We start from the raw sequence: 22,392 nt of genomic DNA, 5'->3' as shown, positions 1-22,392 counted from the left end.
CCCCCCCCCCCGAAATCAGTCCAAGGCCATTTGAAGGCAACCCCGGCACTTGACTGAAATCGAGAGTTTGTTGTATATTGATGCAGCGTACAGAAAAGTTTTTTTTCAACGCCTCATCCAAAGCGCAGTTTTTATGCACTTTAGTCCTTTAAAAACTACAGAATACATCTTATTTAATACAATAGGTAGTACCAAAAGTATGATGTGTGGCACGGGCTTATAATATAGATTTCTTGCCTCATTTTAATTGTCACCCTCGTTTCACTCTGACGGCAAAACTCACGCCCCTCAAGAAGCTCCTTTCTTTTTGAGTGGCTAATACTTACGAAATGCTTTAAGTTCGTCGAAAATCGAACATCACATGCAAACGTTACAAAAAATAATAGAGTGAAAAATACTATTGAAGCTTTAATAGCACATTTTTTCTCGATATTAAGATGCCGCAGTAGGTGATATCCGCACAAAATAAAGAAATTTTACAACCTCCTCTTCGGCAAACATTTGTTCGAAACGCAGATTTTTTTCCAATACACTATACCATCGAATAGGGTATAATATAATTTTTTTATGCTTTTTAGTTAAATTCAATTTATAATTTCAAAATTAGAAGTGAAGAGGCTCGTGAAATGAATTCTGAATAATGACGATGATCAATGATCATTCATTCACTTTATTTCTAGTTTCATCGTAGAATCCTAAATAAAAACAAGGTATTATTATTTGACTAAAAAATACATTATTTTAAGGGGCCGAATTGACCAATTTTTAATCTTCCGGATTAACTTCATGGGACCAGGGTGAATTTTTGCTTTTAAAACGCCATCGCATCGTAAGGATTGGTTGGCGAGTTGGCAGTAGACGAATTATTGTGTACGGTCCAAAGAGCGTTCGACCGCCGTGACACGTCGCGCGTTGACGAGAAGCCGTTGGTGAAGCATTAGCGGCTAGATGTGTGAGGGCGAGTGAAGGCAACCGTATAACCGGAGGGTGGGGTCAGGAGGGTGCTAGCTCGTTCCTCGTTACGAGTTGCGAGGCCGCGATAGCGTAATTTTGAGCAGCCCCTCCTTGTGCCATCGAGCTTCACTTCGCTCGTTTCGGGACCCACGTAATCCGCTTACGAGGGGGTCATGGGGGTGCACCCTGCTGAATATAAGACCATCCAGAGAGGACATGTCGCGGCTCCAGGCTCGTTCCAGCTGCCTGATGCTACTGTCTCTACTATTGCGGTACCATGCGAGATCGTATATATGTGTACTGCCTAATAAAGAATGGGACGGAACGGTACAGTGCTAAATTAGCACTGACAGGGGAAAATGGCCGATCAGCTACCAATGGCATTTTAAATCAACCTACAGAAGAAACCGAAAGCCTGCAGAAGAGAAAAAAGTGAATCTTGGGTGGTCGCTGTGTGATACAAAGTCGAGGGGTAGAGGGTTATTCGAAAACGGCACAATAATTATAGGAATATGAGGTCGAGAACATTCCAGCGTGGGTAATTTGTCTTTATTATCATCCACGTAAATTAAATTTCACAGAGAAACTTAACATTAATTTCATTTAAACTGCATAATATTTTCGGGAAAATTTACACCTGAACTCAGTAGCCAAACGTACAAGAATTAGGAATGAATACACTAAAGAATTTGATTTAAATCTTGCTTAATTTGGATTCAGATGTATTTTGTGATAGTCAGCGATATACTTTTAGCTTTGGATATACCAAATATATTTCTGTCTCCCTTCAGCCTCGTGTATCCGATAAAAGTCGATTTACTCTCGCTCAACTAAGTGACAATCCGAGTGGAAATTATGGTGTCAATCACAGTATAAGTCTCTGGCCATTTCTACGATTCGCATTGTTATTCATCAATATTTGTTGAACTTATTTACCGATTTATTTACAGTAAGTAGCCCCTCAATCTTTGCAAGTCAGGCACAATCAAGATATACTGATATTGCTGTTTCAGAAATTTGCTAACATCGGAAAAAGTTTACTCGTGAAAACGCCATGAAAAAATATCTTTTTTTGTGAAAACGCCGTGAAAAAAAAACCTTATTCGTGAAAATACCGTGAAAAGTAACTTATTAAGAAGGCATCGTCAAAAAATACTTACGAAAACGCTCGAGAAGCAATTCTTTTCACATCGTTTCTTTAAGTAAATAATTACTTTTTCCTATTGTTATAATTATAATGGTTTATTATTTTATTAATAATAAAATATGTTATATAATTTAACATTAAATGCTTGTATTTTTTAGATTAACCCTTTGTTGCACGTATTTTTCTGTTCACTGAAAATTCTGAAAATTCTCACTCGGGAGTTTTTGGGGTCACTGATTACGAATATGAAGTCAGAATTTTGAAAATTTAAATTCATGATAACGGATACAAGATGGCGATTTCAAAATTTTAAAAAGAAGAGTTATATGAGCTTGATTATATCTACTTGGAGGTTTTTCGGGTCGCTGATTACGAATCTGAAGTCAGAATTTTAGTATTTTCAATTCAAGAGGGCGGATTCAAGATGGCGATTTCAAAATTTTAAATAAAGAGATATATGAGCTTGAAACTTTTTATACATGAGATTCAAATTCTACACTTAGGGGCTTTTGGGGTCGCTGATTACGATCGCTGATCTACGATTAGGTTCTTGTAATTCTTCAAAGTAGATCTCATATGGCCAACACTGGCACATAAAATGTAGTTGAAATGGTGATACAATTTTTAAAATTTATTAGGCATACTCGTCCGCCATTTTGTTTTCGGAATTTTTGACACCAAGAAGTGTGAGTAGCAGCTCCTGAGCGGTGCCAAACTTGTTTGGCAGGCTGTCAAACATGCCAAAAATTCGAGAGAAGAAACGTCATTTTAGTACTCTTGAAGCCCATTGGGGATGATTTTTTAGGTGCAAACAAAACTACCAAGAAGTTTGAGTGGCAGCTCCTGAGTGGTGCCAAAGTTGACTGACAGGCTGTCAAACAGGCCGAAAATTCGAGAGAAGAAACGTCATTTTAGTACTCTTGAAACCCATCGGGAATGATTGTTTGAATGGTAAGCATTGCCCGAAATTTTGACGGACAGCTTCTCAGTGGTGCCGAAGTTGTCTGGAAGGCTGTCAAAGATGCCAAAATTTCAAGTGAAGAAACATCATTTTAGTACTGATGAAACCCATTGTTGCGAGCTGTGAATTTACGTATAAAGTGAGATCTACATAGTTTCTTTTTTTAATATACATATCAGTTTCAGAGAAGTGTCCTATACACGGAGAAAAATGGATGTTCAAATGTAGATGTTCAAAGGGTAAGATTGCAGTACCTAATACGTAGATATTCATGCCAAACATTTAAAATTTTTTTAAGATGTTAGGTGTAAAAATATTTGTATGTTAAACTGAAACCCATTCAGATGTTAAAACCGTTCGAACGCATGCGTATCGCGCATTGTAATTTCACGACTATATTTGAAAGCTATATATATTCAATATTAAAATTTTGAATATTTCAATTTTGGAACATTTCCAAAGAATCAAAATTAGATGTCCTCAACTTGACTGAATGCATCATCTGGTCGACGTTTTATACCCTTTATCTGTGTTTCGTTCGTGTACGAACATTAAAGTTTAATTGAAAATTCACAAATAAGTTATCAATTAATTCCTTAAATGACCATAAATAAGTAAACTCTTTAAATATTTACAGACGTAATTTGACATAACCATGCATGTAATATCTCGGATTTTTCAGTTGAACATTTTGAATGTTAGAGGGTAACATTTCACTTTTTAAGATCTGCAGATACTAACTTCGAACATCTAGATTGTTGTCCTATATTTAAAATATAATATGTTAACCCTGAACATCTAGATTTTACTTTTGAACATCCATTTCTCTCCGAGTAGATGAAAATTTTTTTTAATGAAAAGGACCAAAGTTTCATGAAAAAAAAACATTCGTGAAAAAAAAATATAATAAAAATAAAAATAAAACTTCTATTATGCGCAAGCACAATATAGAAGTTCGAGTATACCTAGAGTACACCTTGTCTCATTTCAGTATATTTTCCACAGATTTAGGGAAATGTGTGTCCACGTGGATTCCAGCCCGCCCCCCCCCCCCCGGCCCCCCTCGTGGACAAGCGTGGAATTTTGCCATACCCCCCCTAGGCCCCTAAAGTGTCCACGTGGTATATGGATGGCCTCTTTTGGGTGTAAGCATGTGACGTATTGCTGGTTACATGCAAGCGATGTTAAATTACTCAGTTACTCAGCACCAGATGTCAGGGTAAAAATTACCTACCTGAGTTGATTTTTCTGCAGGTTTACATTGTTATACGGAAATCCAATAAGAGCGGGTTTGCGTGATGAATACGGGTCAGCAGGCCAACAACAAGACTATTTTGGGTCTTGAATGAAAACTTTTTTTTGTTGCATGCATTTCTACGCGTAAGAGACTGAATATTTTTTAGACCATTTTTTTCAAAATTAAAAAACTCTGTACGGATGTTTTTAGTATTCAAGAAGTCGAGTAATTTATCCTACTGAATTTTTTCATAAGAAAAAAAATTACCAGAGATATAGCATTTACCAAATTCCAAAAAACAAACGAAAATGAACATTTTGAGCCAAATAACGCACAATATGAAAAAAAGTCAAGAGAAAAAAATGTTTGACAGCATAAAAAATAATGAAAAATTCAAAAAGTACATTTTTTGGCCAAATTATGGAGAATATAATAAAAGATGAGTAGCTTTTATGTTTTCAACGCTACTTTTTACAATTAAAACCAAAAAGAGAACTATCAAAAAATTATTTATGACAAATTAATTCATTTTTAAATTCTTATCAGAGGAGGTATTATATTTGTGTAAAATTTGACCCACCTAGCTTTTGTCAAATGTCCACGTTTTAAGACCCCCTGAATTCGAAAAACAGGTTTTTACGCATGAGTCCGTATGTCTGCCTGCCTTGATGTATGAATGTGTGAATGTATGAATGTAAGCACGTCCATCTGATGTGTGCACGATCACTTTTCAAAAAATTAATCTATTACATTGGACTGTGGCACACTCTTTTATCCTAATGACTTTTTTTATAAGGCCAAATATTATCAGAGATATAACATTTACCAAATAAAAAAATGAATATTTTAAGCCACAGAATTCATTCAACAATTTCACAGTATTTCAAAGATTCTCAAATATATACACTGCCGTGCAAAAGTTTTAGGCCAACTCTTTTTTTATGACCGACTACTTTCTCTTAGCTTTAATTATACCAGAGCTAAAAAAGTCTCTTTAAAAGGTTCATTGTTGTCGAAATTCTGTATAAAATAAGCCCAGGGTGAAGTCAATTTGTTTTTATTTTTAAGTAGATATTGCAAAAATAGTGTAAATTTCAATGTTTTCTCAAATTTACAATAACTTCCGAAATAGTCAACATTTTTCAATGCACTTGTGCTCATCTTAAAGCTTATTAGTAGAGGAGAGTACCCAAATATGAGATACCTACTCTGTTTGGTGTGATTGTCGGAATTCTATGTACTGAATTTAAAAGTAATGTAGGTCATTTTAAAGGAAATTTATTTTGTCATAAGAAGCTCAAATAAAAAATTTTATTAAAAATTTTTTTTATGCTGAAAATACAAAAAATGTAAAAAAGTGCTTTTTCCAAACTCGTCAATCTATTCTCATAATATGAGATACCCCAGGAAATAGCTAATAAAATGCAAAATAAAGTCTTATTTTTAATGAAAAACATTATTCTATGTTTCCGAAGTATAAATGTACTGCTGTTTAGATATATTTAGTTTTTGCAGTAGTCACAATCACTTTTGTAACCAATTGCCACCGCGCAGCCAGTGTTATAAAAACTACAGGTATCTCATATTATAAGAACCACACCGTGCAACTATGAACTTACTATGACTGACCTGTACAATAAAAAACTTCAACACTATCGATATTTTCCTACTTAGTTATTCAATCCCCATCACTCCAGAAATCTTTCCTGCTGAAAACATGTTTAATGAATAATAAATAGGGTTAAAAGAATTTTGAACTTGACCACCATCGATTTAACAAAAAGTTCGCCTATAATCTTTAGAAGCTCAATGAAAAATGGACTATACCACGAAATTACTCTTTCTTCAAGGGCTACAAGTTAGTGATAGAACCAACAGAGTGCGTCTCTTAGTTTCGCTGAGACCCCGCTTTCTCATATTATTGAATATCTCATATTCGAGTACTCTCCTATATAAATCCTAAACATTTTCTTTTTGAAGTGCAAGAACTTGAAGTTGTAACAAAAAAGTTGGAAAAATTGCAATATTACCTTTGTTAACAAAAAAATTTCTGTTAAATATATGAAACATATAATCGTGAAGTTTCTATGTAATTTCCTTAAAATATATATTTATTTAACTTTTATTCAGATTTGCCTACATATAAGATGTTTTCAAAATTATCCAACTTTTTTATTAGCCCAAAAACGTTGAAAAATGTTGAATATTTCGGAAGTTATTGCAAATTTAAGAAAACATTAAAATGAACACTCTTTTTGCAACATCTATACTTAAAAACTAGATAAAGTGGCTTCAACCTGTGCTTATTTTATACAGAATTTCGGAAACTGTCAACCTTTAAATGAAAATTTTTTTTAGCTCTTGTATAATTAAAATCAAGATAATTTATTTAGCTATCAAAAATAGAGTAGCCTAGAACTTTTACATGGCAGTGACCCTAGACGCATGCGGAGGGAGTAGTCACTGCAAAATCTTAGATTGCTGCGCTGGAAATCTTAGGAGAACTCTTTGATGAACTCTTAAAAATCTTTCGCCAAGTGCAGAACCTTTAGAATATCTCACGTTCGTGACCACGCTTCGGTAGGTCATTGTTTTAAGATTTCCAGATTTCTCAGTGAGTAGCCCCTCGCCACTTGGAAAGACCCTTTTTGTAAATTATTAGGAGATAATGCAATAGGGCACCACAGCTGCGATGTAGAACACGATGCGGTAGAAAATTGAATTGACAAAGTCTGGGTCACTGAGGTTTGGGAAATAATTTAGAAGTTAAAAAACAGTCGGGCTTCTCTGTAGACCGCATGTGTAACTTTTAAATAGTAAAAATAAAATTTGAAATGAGTTTTAAAAACTCTGTGAACAAAGAGTGGGGAATACACTTCAATAGTCGCGCGCCCTAGGCGCGCTCAAATTTGCAAGCGAAGCGGGTCGGCGCGTGCAGCGCGCGATGAGAATATACACGTGAAGCGGGCATATTTTCTCTAGTCTAATTAAATTTTAAACCGCAACACAATTTTAAAAAGTTTAAATGAAAAACTTCACAATACTCTTATTGAATTCCAATCGTGTAAAGGCGCAAAAACGAACAAACTTTGAGGAACCATGACTACGTGAAAGACAGGTTCTATTCTAGATCCTGATCTGACGCATCATCTGATCAATACTGATTGTACGGGATAATAACAATAAGATGCAATGCGATGTAACGCCGACCGTGACTCGGTTCTTCGGACCGACAATCGTCTAATGAACTGGTTGAGTGAGCACCATACGAGAACATACTATGCTATCAGAGTTCCAGAGATTGTTGGATGATTGTCAATCCATACACATTGTGATATAGAATGTGTGTCGGCTACTGCGTCAGTAGGCGCGACCATCACTTTTTTCTATTTATACTTTCATAACCCCAACCCCTCTGGGGTTCCTCCTAGTCATTGGATCTATGATCTGTATCTTATGTTTTGTTGGAATACGCAACACGACCGCCAAGAAGGAAAGCAAAGACTAGAATAGAAAAAAACAGGAAGGGAGAGGAACAGAGAAAGGTGAATCTTGATTGCCAAGTGGGCGTTAACGCTACCGTTGACGACGCCTTTGCTGCGCTACCGGGATTTCTGAAAGCGTGGACCCTCCGTGCCAGACAATAGAATTCCGATTATGGTCTTCCGCCTCTCATAAGGTCCGTAAAACGAAGTCAATGCACGCATTAGATTTGGGATTTATTTGCACGTTCACGCTCTCGATTATTAATGATAATTTACAGCATTGCTTTTTTAAAATTCTTTTGATCTATCTTACCTTCTGCACAATATTGAGAAGAAGAAAAAACATTATTGTTCTAATAAAACAATGAAAATATGATGAAAAACAAAAACTTTAATTTTTGTCTTCGAATGTTAACTCTAAACTGACAATGAAATTGAATCTTCGTAATTCGATGTTCTAACTAATCAAAGTGGATGCTAAACGATCCTAATGAATTGGCAAATACTCGCTTAGGATGATTAGATTCATTGCCGTTGGCACAAGAAGACACGGGGGAGAGTGATATAAGGGTTCCTTTGGCTCACTGACCCGCAACGAGATCAGACACGACCCTAACAGTAAATTCGTTTTCTGTTTATTGGATTTCTGACTCCCTGTCTCGAGATTGTAAGTGGAACAAAATTCACCGAAGTCAATGAAACCCTACTAATATTTCGCAGCACATTGCTCGTCTTAAATTGCACAGAATTTTACAGCAAAAAGAAACAAATTTTAAATCCTAACTTGATGAGTATTTTCATACTTAGAAGAAGTAGAGTCAGGTTAGTCGTAAAACATGACCTTACCTACGATAAATTAGATAAAATAATACAAAACGCGAAAGGAAAAGAGAATACAGAATTAGGAAATTGGTATAAAAAGACAAAGAATGAAACCGGAGGGAATCGAGAATTAATTAAAGACTAAAAGGCACGTGGATGACTGGGAAACGTCTGGTTTATTATTCAAGGAGCTGTGGGATTACAGCACGTGGCATTATAGCGACAGGAAAGACCATCCTAAAAGACCATCAGCTAAAAAAACATTTAGCTAAATCTACGTTTATACCGACCAATCTTGCCCTCTATAGCTCAGCAAGAACAAGGTTTATGCAGTCAACGTGAAATGCAGATACTTTGAAGAAGAATAAACCTTGTACTTTACTATATTTGTAATTCTGAAAAACAATACAATGCAATTTTTGAAAATATTACCATCATTATTACTTTCAAGAGTAAGCACAGACGTATTTTTTTCCATTTGTATTTTGTTTCATGATAGTTTATTATTAGATAAATTACTTATCCCAGCGGAAAGATGTGCATTTTAGACAGTTAAAAAAATAGATTTCAGATTCTGCCCTCCATATGAAAATAATCGAATCTGCAGTTATGTTCAACACTGAGTTAAGATCGTCAATTTACTTATCAACCTTTTTTTAATACATATTTGAAAGCAAAAATTGAATTAAATAATAATAAGTATGTAATTATAAAACGAGAGTTTAAAATTGGGTGTTTTAACTTTCTTAAGCTGTAGGTTACGAGGATGGCTTTTTCATCGAGTTTCAACTTGTCGGTTTAGCGCAGTGGTTAAGACTTCCAACTGTTAGGCGATAGGTCTGGGTATAGATATGTAGGTTTCATACCCCATGGCGTTAGAAATTTTATTTGTAATATAATGTTTAAAAATGAAATATATGTATTCACTTTAAACAGGACCATTAATATTTAAAGTGAAAATACTTGCAATTAATAAATTTTTATTTTTTAACTACCTTTTTTGTCATATCGCTAGAGTATAGCAGTAGTGGATGTTAAAATTACCCAAAATGTTTGAATGAAATTTCAATTTTTGAAATTATAAATGATATTCGGATCGTATACAGTCGTATGATGATGAACGGATAAAAGTACTGGCTGTCAGTAGCATGACAGTACCCTGTAACAGTCCAGCAGGGGCCCTTCTCTTTAATGGAATATTAGGCAGGCTGACGGGCCCGTGGCCTCAGCGCTAAAATTATAGATGGGACTTCAACTAATTTTTCTCACTTAAGCCCTGTCAATGGCCCTAGCCCACCGATCACGTTTCTGAGCCAAAAACATTACCGGCAGGTTATGCGCACCAGTGAAGATTCTTTCTTACAATTGATTTAAATTACTTGGAAATTTCAAAAGAAATTCTCAAAACTGTATTTAAATTATCAAAAAATAAAACACTGAAAAACACCTCTGGCCCTCCACTTGCTGAAAGATTGAACCTTTCTTTGCTTAACTATCTGTGTGGCTTAAATTCCTTTCAAGATTAAAGTTTATTATGTTTAAGATTCACCTATATTTGAAGCTTAGAACGATCAGAGAAAAAAATCGTGAAATCGGTTTAACTTATAAAGAAGAAAAATAAATGTTAATAAACCACTTCAAATTGTTGTATTCATTTAAACGAACTTCCTCAATAAAGAATCACGTGATTTTAATTAACCTGTATGTTATAAATACACTACAATAGGGCTGCCACTTCAAGCAGGTGCTGGCTGCCACGACAAGTGTATTACTGCCACCAAGTTTTTCTGTCCTTTTTTTCTTCGTTTTCCAGGAATCGAGCGAAGGGTTACGGTCACGGTAAATTGCCTCTCGCCGTCAATCACGCCGGGGGGTCTGAACTTTTGTACTCGAATTTACAATACAATTAATTTCCAATTTCATTTTTAATTTACAAAGTGAATCAAATTTGTCTGCAAATTAAACCTCAAATGAAAGCTTTAAAAAGGTGGCAAAATTTGGAAAGTTTTGAATTAAAATTCAGAAAGAATAAAGAAAAACGACGGCCGCCAAAATCCCTTGTTCTTTATTTTGAAGAGTGTAAACTCTACTGACTACTCTATAATGACCGTGAAGGGATAGGAATCAGTCGAATGACAAGATTTTTTAGGGCCAGTTTGAGCTAGTCTCTTGGCTGTCACTGGCTGCCTTCTGGTCACTACAACATCAAATGTTAGGACTGGTAGTATGTAGTATTCATTATTTAATAAAAAGCGTGATTTCTCAATTTAATATAAAATGACGACGTAATAAGGAAGCAATTCGTACGTATATACTGAACATTGATACAAAATGAAAAAAATCATGTAAAAAAATAGCAGCTTTGAAGAGGCACATGTGGCCTTCGTACCTAGGAATCCTTAACGATAATCCAGTAGGGATGTTCATAAGTAACAAAATACTAACACACATCCGGAGCAAGCAAGCATAATCGGATAAGTTTCGCGTTACCGCGGTCCGACGTGCCATGCCTTTGCCAAATGCGACAATGCGTAATGATACTACAGAAACACGTTTGTGGTGCCTGCGAATTTCAATAAAAAGAATATATATGTTCTCTTTATTATTTTTTATGCTGAAAAAATTTGAATTTTCGATTTTTCAAGAATTTTCCAAAAGTTCTTATGGTAATCTTGTAGAACTAAAAATGACACTGGCTCCCAGTAGAACCGCTGAGTTTTTCGTATTTTTATTGCGCGTGCGTCAATTTGCGTGTATAATAATTATAATAATTAAAACTTTCTTTTATTGAAATTTGCACGCACCACAAACATGTGTCTATAGCATTATTACGCATTTTCACAGTTGCCAAAGATAGGATCGTCGAACCGCGGTAATCCGAAACTTACCCGAATATGCGTGCTTGTTCCGCATCGATGTTTCAACTTCGATGTTTTCGATACATCGATGTTTTTTTCTTCGATTTTGGACATCGACTTTTTGGTTTGATCGCTTATTCGTCACTAAAAGTTTTGGATTATGAAACTTGAATTTGTATTGCTCCATTCTGTTGGCATCGGTTGAATCTCGCACCCAGGGTGACTACTTAACCAATTTTTAAATGATAAATTACTTGTAATGTCCAGATCTATTAATCATGAACAATTTATTCTTATAACTTTTTTCGATAAAAAGAAAATTATCAGAGTTATAGCATTTTCAAAACTTTTTTAATTAATTGAAAATCAAAATTTTTAACCAAACAACGCACGATATGAAAACAAGTCAAAAGAATAAAAACATTGGTTTTTGAAAACCCTTCAACATCATAAAAACTTTTTGGATTTTCTTGAAAAATCGAAAGTTCAAATTTGGACCCACGGGTTCGATTCCCGCCTCGCACTCTGGAAGAGCCTCGGCGGCCCATGCGGTGGACACTACTCTAGCACGGGAGTTGTTCATCTCCGGATAGTCATGGGATCGTACTCTGTTCCCTAAGAGAAGATCCTCTCGACGCGCATATGGGTTGGCGTTTCTAGATGGAGGAGTGTCCTTACCCGTTTTTTAACACGTAGCTTATTAAGTTCTCTTCTCATTGGTCCCTTTGTCTTAATTTAATACTTATTACTTTTGTTGAGTTTCTTTCTAAAATAGTTTGAATGACTTTTACGAGATGTTAGCTATAAAAGAAAAGGACATCAACGCGCGTAGGGCTCGAGTTACAGGGGTCTACGATGGCCACTTGAGTGTTTGTCTCAGTCGCTCTTTTTTGTAATTAAAAAGTAAAAAATTAATCATTAATAATTCTGCAATCCCTGACTTAAAAGTAATATATTCAGAAAGTTCGAATTATTCCGATTCCAACGATATGTAATTTGTCTATAAATTTCGAAAATTGGGGAAGTAAGCAATATCAAATTGATATTGAGCTAAAGTTTCTGCGATTGAACTTCTTCAAATTTTCAACTTTCCTAGGAAAGCAATGTATCATTGGAATCAGAAAAATTAGTAGATGCGGATTATGCTATTTTCAATCAAAGAAAATAGTTTCTAATGAATTTGAAGAGGTTCACTCAGATTGGCTGAAACATCTCAACAAACCCCTTCTTCTTGACAAATTGAACAATGGGCTGCGCGAAGAAAACCAAAATTGGTCGTTCTAGAGGATATTATCTCAGGGAACAGAGTATAGAGAAAAAGAGTCTAAGGAAAATGATTCAGATAATTAGAATTGAATTGAGGCATATCTTTAGGATTTTAGTTATTGAAACAGCCTTAAATCTCATGACAATGAAAGGGTCCTCATAGCGGGGGTGGCTGCCGAGTGGCTGGGCCCGGACTAGTTTTTCCCACTTAAACCCTGGCAATAGTCTAAGCTAACCACTGTGAAACTTTCGCCGCAATAATTCACTTCTTAACGGCTCGAAATTGTATCTGCTCTCTAAATATAAATCAGTGAAATTGCACTGACTGTCAGTAAAATTTAACTGATTCTTATAGCTAGAAATGGGTCACTGACAATCAGTGAAAGGTTATTCAAGATTGGACTGTCATGTACAAATCCTTTAAGTAAGTACTTCCTATACAAGTTAGAGTATATTTATCCCAAGGTTAATGCAGCAGACTTACAGCCCGAAAATTAAAAAAATTATTGCATCAAGGAATTCTTCTTGCTACTTAAGTAAAAGAGTAACAACAACGCTTAACTCACAAATTTAGAGGTTATGTTTCACATTATTTACTTTGGTGTTACTGCCTGATTAGTGAATAAGTCCAAAATCACTGAATAATCAATAAAATGTCTAACTACTACATCAATCAGTGACTTATTCACTGATTCAAATTTAGAGAGTGCAGAACGTTCTGTCTTATTTTTTTCTGAACTCAAGTCATGCTCAAGAAGAAGAAAAATAATCTCCACCCTTCATTAAATATTTTGCGCTTCGCGCTGTGACATTTCACTTCATCTAAAGTGTTTACTCTGCAATTAGGAGCAGATTTGTATTTCTTCTCCTCCCTTCTGTCTGTTTATTTCTATTCTCCAATGTTCTCCATCTATCTACTCAACTTACTTTTAGCACGCGTCGACAAAGTGGGGTTTCTATCGCATGCGAAATATTTCTGTCTTCGAATTTTGTGGTCACTTGGTACGCAACCAACACACGTGTCCTAGCACGTGCCACTCTCAACTTGATATCTATGATTAAATGATTAAAATCCTCTCAATCAGACAGGCTTATTTTCTGCTTAACCGCATTAAAGGAGAAACAATTTATCACTATAAATACACTTAAGTGTCTAAAATTTCATAAAAGCGAAATGAACTGTTTAAAAAATTGTGTGCACAGTAAAATATAAAAACAATTTTAATGTCTATGTAATAGTAAAGGGTATTTGTTTTCATGAAATAGTATAAATCTTGTATGGTATCACAAAAATAATAAGTTGTACACTAAATATTTTTAAAAACCTAATTTGCAGCACGGAAAAGCATGCTGTTAACAAATACTTTTCCACTTCTACACCCTTTATAGATACTTTTCTTTTCGCCAACCCTGCTGACCGATATATGCAAGTATCACCCTCCAATTGCATAATAAAATAAACAGTAGCATACGACGTCACTGCATAATTTTATGTATACGTGTATGTATTACTGACTACATGAAGCGATGTCACTTTCGCACCCCCCTCCCCCCAGTAGAAAAATATGTGGCAATTATAAATATATTATATCTTAGCGAAAAGTCCAGGCGACTGCTAGGTTAATGCCGAATATAAAGCAAACTAGATTAATGGAAATGGAAACACATAACACTTCGTATCGTAAATTTATCATGTCAAGTATTTTCAATTAAATAGGGTAAGTGCACACCAAGTTTCATCAGTGCCTCATCAACACCTTCAAAAGTAAATATCCAAATCCTAACCTAAAATGTATACGTAAAAATACGTTTTAAACCATTGATACTTCTAAATAGGTAATAAATAGAATAGTTTAATTCTCCATTTATCGCAGAGAGTACACACATTTATATTAATTTTTTTAGTGCATTGCATTGATAAAGATGTATATAAGGCTCTCACACCTGGAATACTTTCTTCAAAATACTTTTGACAAACTCTGGTTCTATTTAGAAAAAATCAAATAAACCATCAACCAAACTGACCGAAGATGGCGAAGATAATGAAAGAAAGGATAACTAAAGAAAGAGTTTAAAGAACTCTCTTCCAGGAAATTCGATAAATTCATTCCATGATGGTGGGGAGGAATTCGAATCTCTGAACGCTTAGAGTAGTTCTTTAAGCAGCAGTTTTTAGCCATATATTTCCCATTTTCTGTTAAAATTTACGATATTTCAAAATGGAATTATTCATTTTACACATCTACAAAATTGTTCTAATAAAAACTAGAATGTCACCGCGAGTAGTGAAACTTGAAGTAATCAATAAACAGCGTGCAAGGAAAGTACCACTAGAAAACAAAAAGGGTTCGTTTAGACTTTAGAGCGCTCTTTCAATGAATATGGTGTCGCATTCACAAGCCAAACGCTTGCAAAGTAGGGCTGGTAAGTTAGGAATCAATTTACAATTATCGACCGATGAATTGAGACGAAAAGTTTCTTACATATGAATATGCCTTTATGTTGACTGAAAATGCTGAAAATTGGTATGAGAATAAGATTCATCATGGAAAATTACTAAATATTGTCGATTAATAAGTAATTATAAACATTTTTATCGATAATTAATGAAAGTTTGTGTATTAAACAGTCATGTCCCAGGCGGAAAAATAATGTATAGATTATATATAATGTGAAGTTTTATATATAATATCCATGTGTTTTATATAAAAAATGTAGAAAATAAATGAATATTACATATAAAACTACACACTATGTAGGTGATTGAGAATTAGAAAAAATTATAAGAATAAAATATTTTCTATCGCTAACAACAAATATTATGTATGAAATACAAAATTTGAAAAATATATTGAAATATATATTTAATAATGATAATTAAATTCACAGATTGTCATTAAATTTTTATTACAATATTACGGCTAATTTATTTCCAACATGCTATCACGCAGAAAATCATTCTTTTTCAACTACAGTACCACTTTACAATGGTTTGGTCATTTTTGTTACAAAACAATAATAATTGAGAGTTTCTGAGACATTTTTTAGAGGAATATTACTATTTATGTGTCTACCACTTGATTCAGGAGGAAACAAAATTTCTTTTTGTTAAAATTTTTTAATGTTTTAATCTTTTTATTATATTTATTGGAGAATAAGAACAGCCAAATGTATGAAAAATAAGTGACTACTCATCTCGAATTTTGAGACGACGCGTCGAGACAATTGGGTATACAACCAGTACTGTTATTGTTAATATAAACGTGTAACGCAGAATACTTTAAAAAACAGAACCAATGTATATTGAACTCTTCAAAAATCTTTTCAAATTATTAACGACAAAAAGTTTTAAAAAGTAATTATTATTGTTCCGTTAGCTGAATCGGTTAGGGCGTTAGGTGTTTGGTAAATACTCAGTGCGAGCGTGCGATCTCGTGTTCGTTTCTTAGTACTTGCGAATTTTTCAGTGCACTATGCTTTAGCGTCACAATTAAAAACTTCTATTAATAACTGCGAATATTCTTGATATTTATATCACAGCTATTATTTTATTATTTTGGATAAATAAGAAAACTTATTTTTATTCATCCATATTGGTGTGAGATTATAGAGAACCTGTTTTGATGCAACAAGTCCTACAGTAGCAGCTTGAGCTTCAAGAGAGAGCTTTCAGTCCCTACTAAGGTGAGTTACAGCTTCAAAGCAGGGCCTAAATTTCGACTCGGGTTGCTACACGTCTGCTTGAAGGTAAATATTGTGTTATTAATTAAACATAATGTCCAAGTGGGCAAAGTGCAAAATAGGTTCTTTAGAAATAGGCTCAATTACGATTGAGATCTTTTAGAAACAAAAGTGTGGTATCATTTAGAGCTCAATCATCGTTTTGGGTTCCTTTTCAACAATTGGGGTTAATTTTTGTTGCAGCTCCTTTGGAACCAAAAATGGATTCCAATGGAAACCTCAGTTTTCTCTGTGTAACAAATATAACAGCCCTAGCGGACCGAATGAACGGAAAGAATACTCTACAGAGTATCCTCATAGTATCCACATAGTATCGCTTCCTTATAATGCAACAAAAACTCAACCAAAAAAAAAGCAAGATTAATTTTTAAATTAGTGAAATTCGGATTATACGTTAAAATTCCTATTAGAAGGTCACGAAGTAATCGCAATAGCTTTTTTTATAGCGGTAAAAAGTTTTAAAAATATAAGACGTATAACACCTGTTGACTGCTACACTTCAAACGCAACATCTGTAGGTACGAGTCAACAGGCGTTATTGGTCTTGTATTTTTTTAAACTTTTTACCGTTGAAAAAAGCTATTGTGATTATTTCACGACCTTCTAATGGGAATTTTAACGCAGAATCCCAATTTCACCAATTTAAAAGTTAATTTTACTGTTTTTTTTTTTAGTTTTTGTTGCATGATACGGAAGGGATGCCATGTAGATACTATAAGGATACTCTGTAGAGTATACTTTCCATTCACTCGGTTCGCTAGGGACTGATTTACATCACACTAAATCCCAGGGTATATTCAGGGTGTTTATTTATTCTTGAGCCATTGAAATACCTCAAAAAATTCACATCTAACGAAAGAAATGTTGGTAATATAAGCTCTTCATTTTCGAGTGGGAAAAGTGACCCCGCAGAAATTAACCCCAGCCCCTTGAGAGCGGGTAACTTTCAATTTTAAATCGGAACCTATATATTTTATTGCAGATTCAGACTCTCCATAAAAAATTTGTTAGTCTCATTTTACGTTTTTTTTCGATTCGCTCCAGATGGGGCTCCAATGGCGAAAAATGACATTGTTGACTGTTTAAGGAATGCGTTTCCAAACAAAAGATAAGGAGGACAGAGGGTCGGTGTGTTGAAAAAAACACCGCAAAGGGAACAGACAGCTAGTAAATTTACGTTGTTGATGGGTGACGGACCACTGTTAAAAATTAAGCTGATCACAATTCAATAGCTCTCCTGAAAACAATAAACTCCCTTTTTATTTTTTGGTTAGAAGCGCATTTCTTGAACAGTCAATAACGTCATTTTTCGCCCATGCAGCGTCACCCAGCATGAATCGAAAAAAAATTTTAAATAAAACCTGCGTATTTTTTATGAAGAATCTGAATCTGCAATAAAAAAAATATAGTTTCCCATTTAAAATGTTAAGTTATCCCACTCCCGTCCAAGGGGACATATGCCCTATCTTTGCCTTATTTAAGCTGGGTTCCGATGGGGCCCCTATCAAAATATTTAGTTCACAAAAAATTGGTTGGGACCCCTATCAGAATATTCAGTCTAGAATAAACGGGTTGAGCCCCTACCAGATCCCGACTGCTATGTTATTATTATATATTATTTTAAACGTAAAGTTTTAAAAATGTAACATATGTACTAACTCTAAATAGGACGAAATAATGTAAAATTGGAACTCTTTGTAATCATCCCACAATTATCACTATCATTTTGGTGTCAGTTTACAGAATGCGATATTCAAAAAATATTTTGATTTCTAGTGCTTCTCTCTGTATATTTACTGTCAGTCGATGACTGTTCGTGTACAGCGTATATCACTACAGCAGATAGGCGGCCGCGCCCGGTCGGACGTGTAGGTACAGAGTTACAGACCTAACGGACAGATTCGAGTTTCCATGGAAACCCAGCTATATCTACTTTAGTCGTGTCGGTTGGTCCTACACTGCCTGCTACCACCCTGATAAGCGGCTTACTCTCATGGTTCTCTCCGCTCTTCTTCTCTGGGTGAAACACCCCCCTCAACCACTTCCTCTCGTCATCCAATGGGATCCAAAGGCTTTTCAAGCACCAAGAACACTCTCCCGATGCCTAGTTGCATACCTTTCCGAATTCTGAACGCAACTACAAAAGGAAGACGGCAGGCTGGGATTCGCAATAATTATTAATATTCAAAAGTCACCGAGCATTTTCATCACAGATAAATAGGGATTTCTATTAGAGCGGATTTTTACTGTGATCAAGAAAAATTGTATAGAAACTCAAGGTTCAACTCATTTTTTTTCTCTTGTATATTTTATTCCAAAGTGTAAGAATTAAATCAGAAAGGTACTGCGTAAAAATTTAGAATAAAAAGTCTCCAAATAATTGTGTGTATGACGCGGAAGTGAGCAATTTTCGGTAAAACATGTAGAATCAGTAATAGAAAACACAAAAAAAAATTGTTTTTACTGATATATTTTCTCCGAAATAAATTATACTATTTAAAAAGAATTAAAACTTCTTTAACCATTTAGCAAAAAGTGCAAGAAGCAATTGACAGATGGAAATCCCCGGTTCTCTCCAATTTAATGAAGTTAAACGAAGATACATAGCGCTGTCGTCGCAATCCTCGCTATATCTCGAATAAAAATGGAACGATTATAAGGCGAAAGATTATCCAGGCAAGGTTAAAAATAAAAAATTATCTTCGATTCAAGTGAAGTTTATCCGGCAAGGTTAATTTTCCTTGTGGCGAATCTTTCACCTGGAATTGACGTAAACTTTATCTTACGTTTTTTCTGTGCTGAACGTATCTAGATTCTAAAGAGTATATGTACTTCCATAAATATTATTTTTCATTAAACAATGAATTTAGCATGGTCTGCGAGATGAGTGTGAACACAGTAAAAAAAAAAAGGATCAATTTTTTTGCAGAGCATTTTGCTCTAACAATTATTTGACTCTTGAGATCATAATGATCTGTCCATTCAGATCAATTTGATCTTATTTTTTGGTTCATTTGTCAGACTAAACAAAATGGCCACCATGAAAAGCTTGAATATGAGCTAAAGTACTCTAAGAACGTCAGCCATCTTGGTTTGACTTTATACATGATCCCGAATCAGATCATTATGATCTCAAAAGTCGATCATTCACTCCGGCCGATCAAAATTCTCTTGAAGTCAGTATTATTTTTGTTGCTTATTAAAATGATATTGATTCCGGTATCATTTTGAGCACTTTTTTTAGTGGAAACCACTATAAACAAATTATACTAAAATAACATGTCTTATAAGATATTATATATGCAATAAATACATACATACAACTTTTTAAGTTATATCTCACTCGAGATATTAGTGCTAAATATGTTCTTTTCAGTAAAATTACTTTTTTCAGATATTTATTAAAAGGAGCCTTATTTTGACTGGACGCTATAGTATCCACTATTGATTGCAATGAAAATCGATGCATTGGCTGAAGCCAGATAAGTGAGAAGCAAAGTCGGGGCTTCGCCATTATAGGTATACCTAACGTCATTTCGTGTCTGATGTCTTGAGGCATTTTTCGAAGAAGCTACCTTACTTTATGTAAGAATGTGTATACTTGACTAAATGCATTTTTGTTCAAACTCAATTATATTTTATGTAAAAGTTTTAAAAAGTCTGTCAGCATTATTCTGTGAAATTTATAGTTTTAAATGTCTATTGATGACACTATCATGAATATTACAAAAAATTTTGAGAATAATTTAATAATACTCTTCTAGTATATACAAAAATAATATGACAATAACGATTTAGATCAATGAATTTACACTCACAACAGTGCATGAATTTGGGACATCAAAAGCATGCGAGAACCGGAAATCTTTCGAGAAAATCCGGATCCCGACTCGAAATTTTTGGTTTTCTTCATTAATCAGCTATAATTGATAAGTATATCCCTGCCTGCAATCAGCGTATTTAGACTGAATCACATTAGAGAGTAAACTGAGATCTAATTTTACTTAAAAATAGTTGATATTCAAAAATAAATTTGTCGCAGCGTTTTCGCTCAATTAATTATTGATTGTGAAGAATTTATGGGGAACTTACCTTGAGGAAAGGCAGAGAGGCTGTGTTCGAGAGGATGGCCGTGTGGATGGCCATGAGTAGCTAGGCTGAAGGGTGATGGGAGGCCCGGATGAGGACCCCCAGGATGTACATGAGAGTGTGGATGAGGATGTGTGCCCATTCCCATGGCTGGATGACTGTGGAGATGGTACTGGGCACTTCCTGTTGGTACACCAGTAACAGTCGTCTTTAAGAACTCTGCCATGGCGTAGCCCTGGAGACGAGCCGCCAGTTCGCCACTCGCCCCGGCTGTACCCCTGTTTATGTTGTCTCTTTCTCTATCTATTTCTCCGCTTTCCCCCCACCAACTCTCCCTCTTGCACTTGAACTCTGCTTTCACGTTCCCCGCCAGCTTCGATGTCGATAAAGTTTCTGTTTCTTCACCGTTATCCTTCGTCGACCTGCCAACGTATCCTCCGTAATCCTCCACCTGAACAAAAAGTCAACATATCTCTCTTAATGAAAAGCACAATAATCAATTATGCTAACATTCATCAAGCTTAGGTTCAATTGTTTAATAGCATAAACCACAACTTAGAACTTTCAAATTTGCAATGATAATATCCAGATAATATTATATAAATGTAGAAAATTTTAACTTCACGCTATATCAAGTGAAAATTAGTGTGCTAGACTGGGATTTAACGCTCGGATCAACTAGTTTCTAGACAGATGGTCTATTTTTTTTAATAAAAAATAATGATGAAATAAATAATATAATTATTTTTATTGCCTAAATTCCTGGAAATTCTAATTAAGGATCCTATGTTCCTGTATGTGACCATATCCAGATGAGCAGTAGTATTCTATGGCACATACGGATGTGCAAAAGTTTTGTTGGTCCTCCAGGAGCACCTAGAGACATACATGCCATTAGGTACCATTAGTTACATACCATTAGTCAGGCACCATTAGGTAACTCATTAGGGAGGGTCCTATGCAGACAACTATATAGGATCCTATGTCATTTCGTATAGGTGTGACTTAAAGGTGAAACATATAGGTTCCTAGATAGGAACCTGTATAGAAATTTGCAGCAGGGACGAACTTTTGATGTAACTTCATATAATGTTGCCGTTACCCTACATGTGTCATAAATTGCATGAAAAAAGCTTACGATTTCTCCATTAAATTAATCAGTGTTATTAGTTTACGTTTATTAAAAAAAAATTATTTTATCATTTGTATAATATCCATAAATTTGTTTGAAATATATTGTTTAATTTTTAGAGAACTAATATTGCGAATTTGATCAAATGCGCATCTATATTTATTATGTCCACACCGTCAACAAATATATTTATTTAGTATTTATATTGACTGTTATTCATTATCGTGATGAAATAAAAGTTAATGGATTTACTAGAAAATTTGACAGCTCTTTTTTTAAATATATTATGGGGGTGAAGGTTTATGATAAGTCGAAAAATAATTATACAATTTAATAAATCATTTATATTAAAATGTGACTTTCTGGAATATAATAAACATAATATATAGCATTATACATATGATAATTATTATAAATTTAATATAAATTTATTACAATGATTCAATTGAAAGAAAATGTTCTCAAACATTGTAACCCTTAAACGGCCAAAACGCCACTACTGGTACACTGCTTTTCAACGGCCAATAACTAAGACTATTCGACACTAGAAATAATTGAGACACATATATTTTTATTGCTTAAGATCTCCTCTTTCCGGCGGTGCCAATGAAATTCCTCAAAAAAATTATTTATTATCCCAAAATGCAGTTTAAACAAAAAAAAACGTGATTTTTCGTGCCTATTTTTTTTTGTGAACCAT

General features: G+C 34.5%; 1 protein-coding gene across 1 annotated transcript in view; it reads right to left on the bottom strand.

The window, feature by feature from the left end:
* LOC117176241 (homeobox protein OTX1 A-like) overlaps positions 1-22,392 on the bottom strand; it is a 47,489-nt gene that overhangs the window by 16,408 nt on the left and 8,689 nt on the right. The window contains exon 2 of the mRNA XM_033366388.1: positions 20,564-21,011. Coding sequence (XP_033222279.1) covers positions 20,564-21,011 — 448 coding nt within the window. The remainder of the gene's footprint in view (positions 1-20,563; positions 21,012-22,392) is intronic.

This window comes from Belonocnema kinseyi, chromosome 7 (assembly GCF_010883055.1).
Source record: "Belonocnema kinseyi isolate 2016_QV_RU_SX_M_011 chromosome 7, B_treatae_v1, whole genome shotgun sequence".
NCBI lineage: Eukaryota > Metazoa > Arthropoda > Insecta > Hymenoptera > Cynipidae > Belonocnema > Belonocnema kinseyi.
The sequence above is the reverse complement of the archived record's forward strand: the minus strand, read 5'-3'. Positions and strand labels throughout refer to the sequence as shown.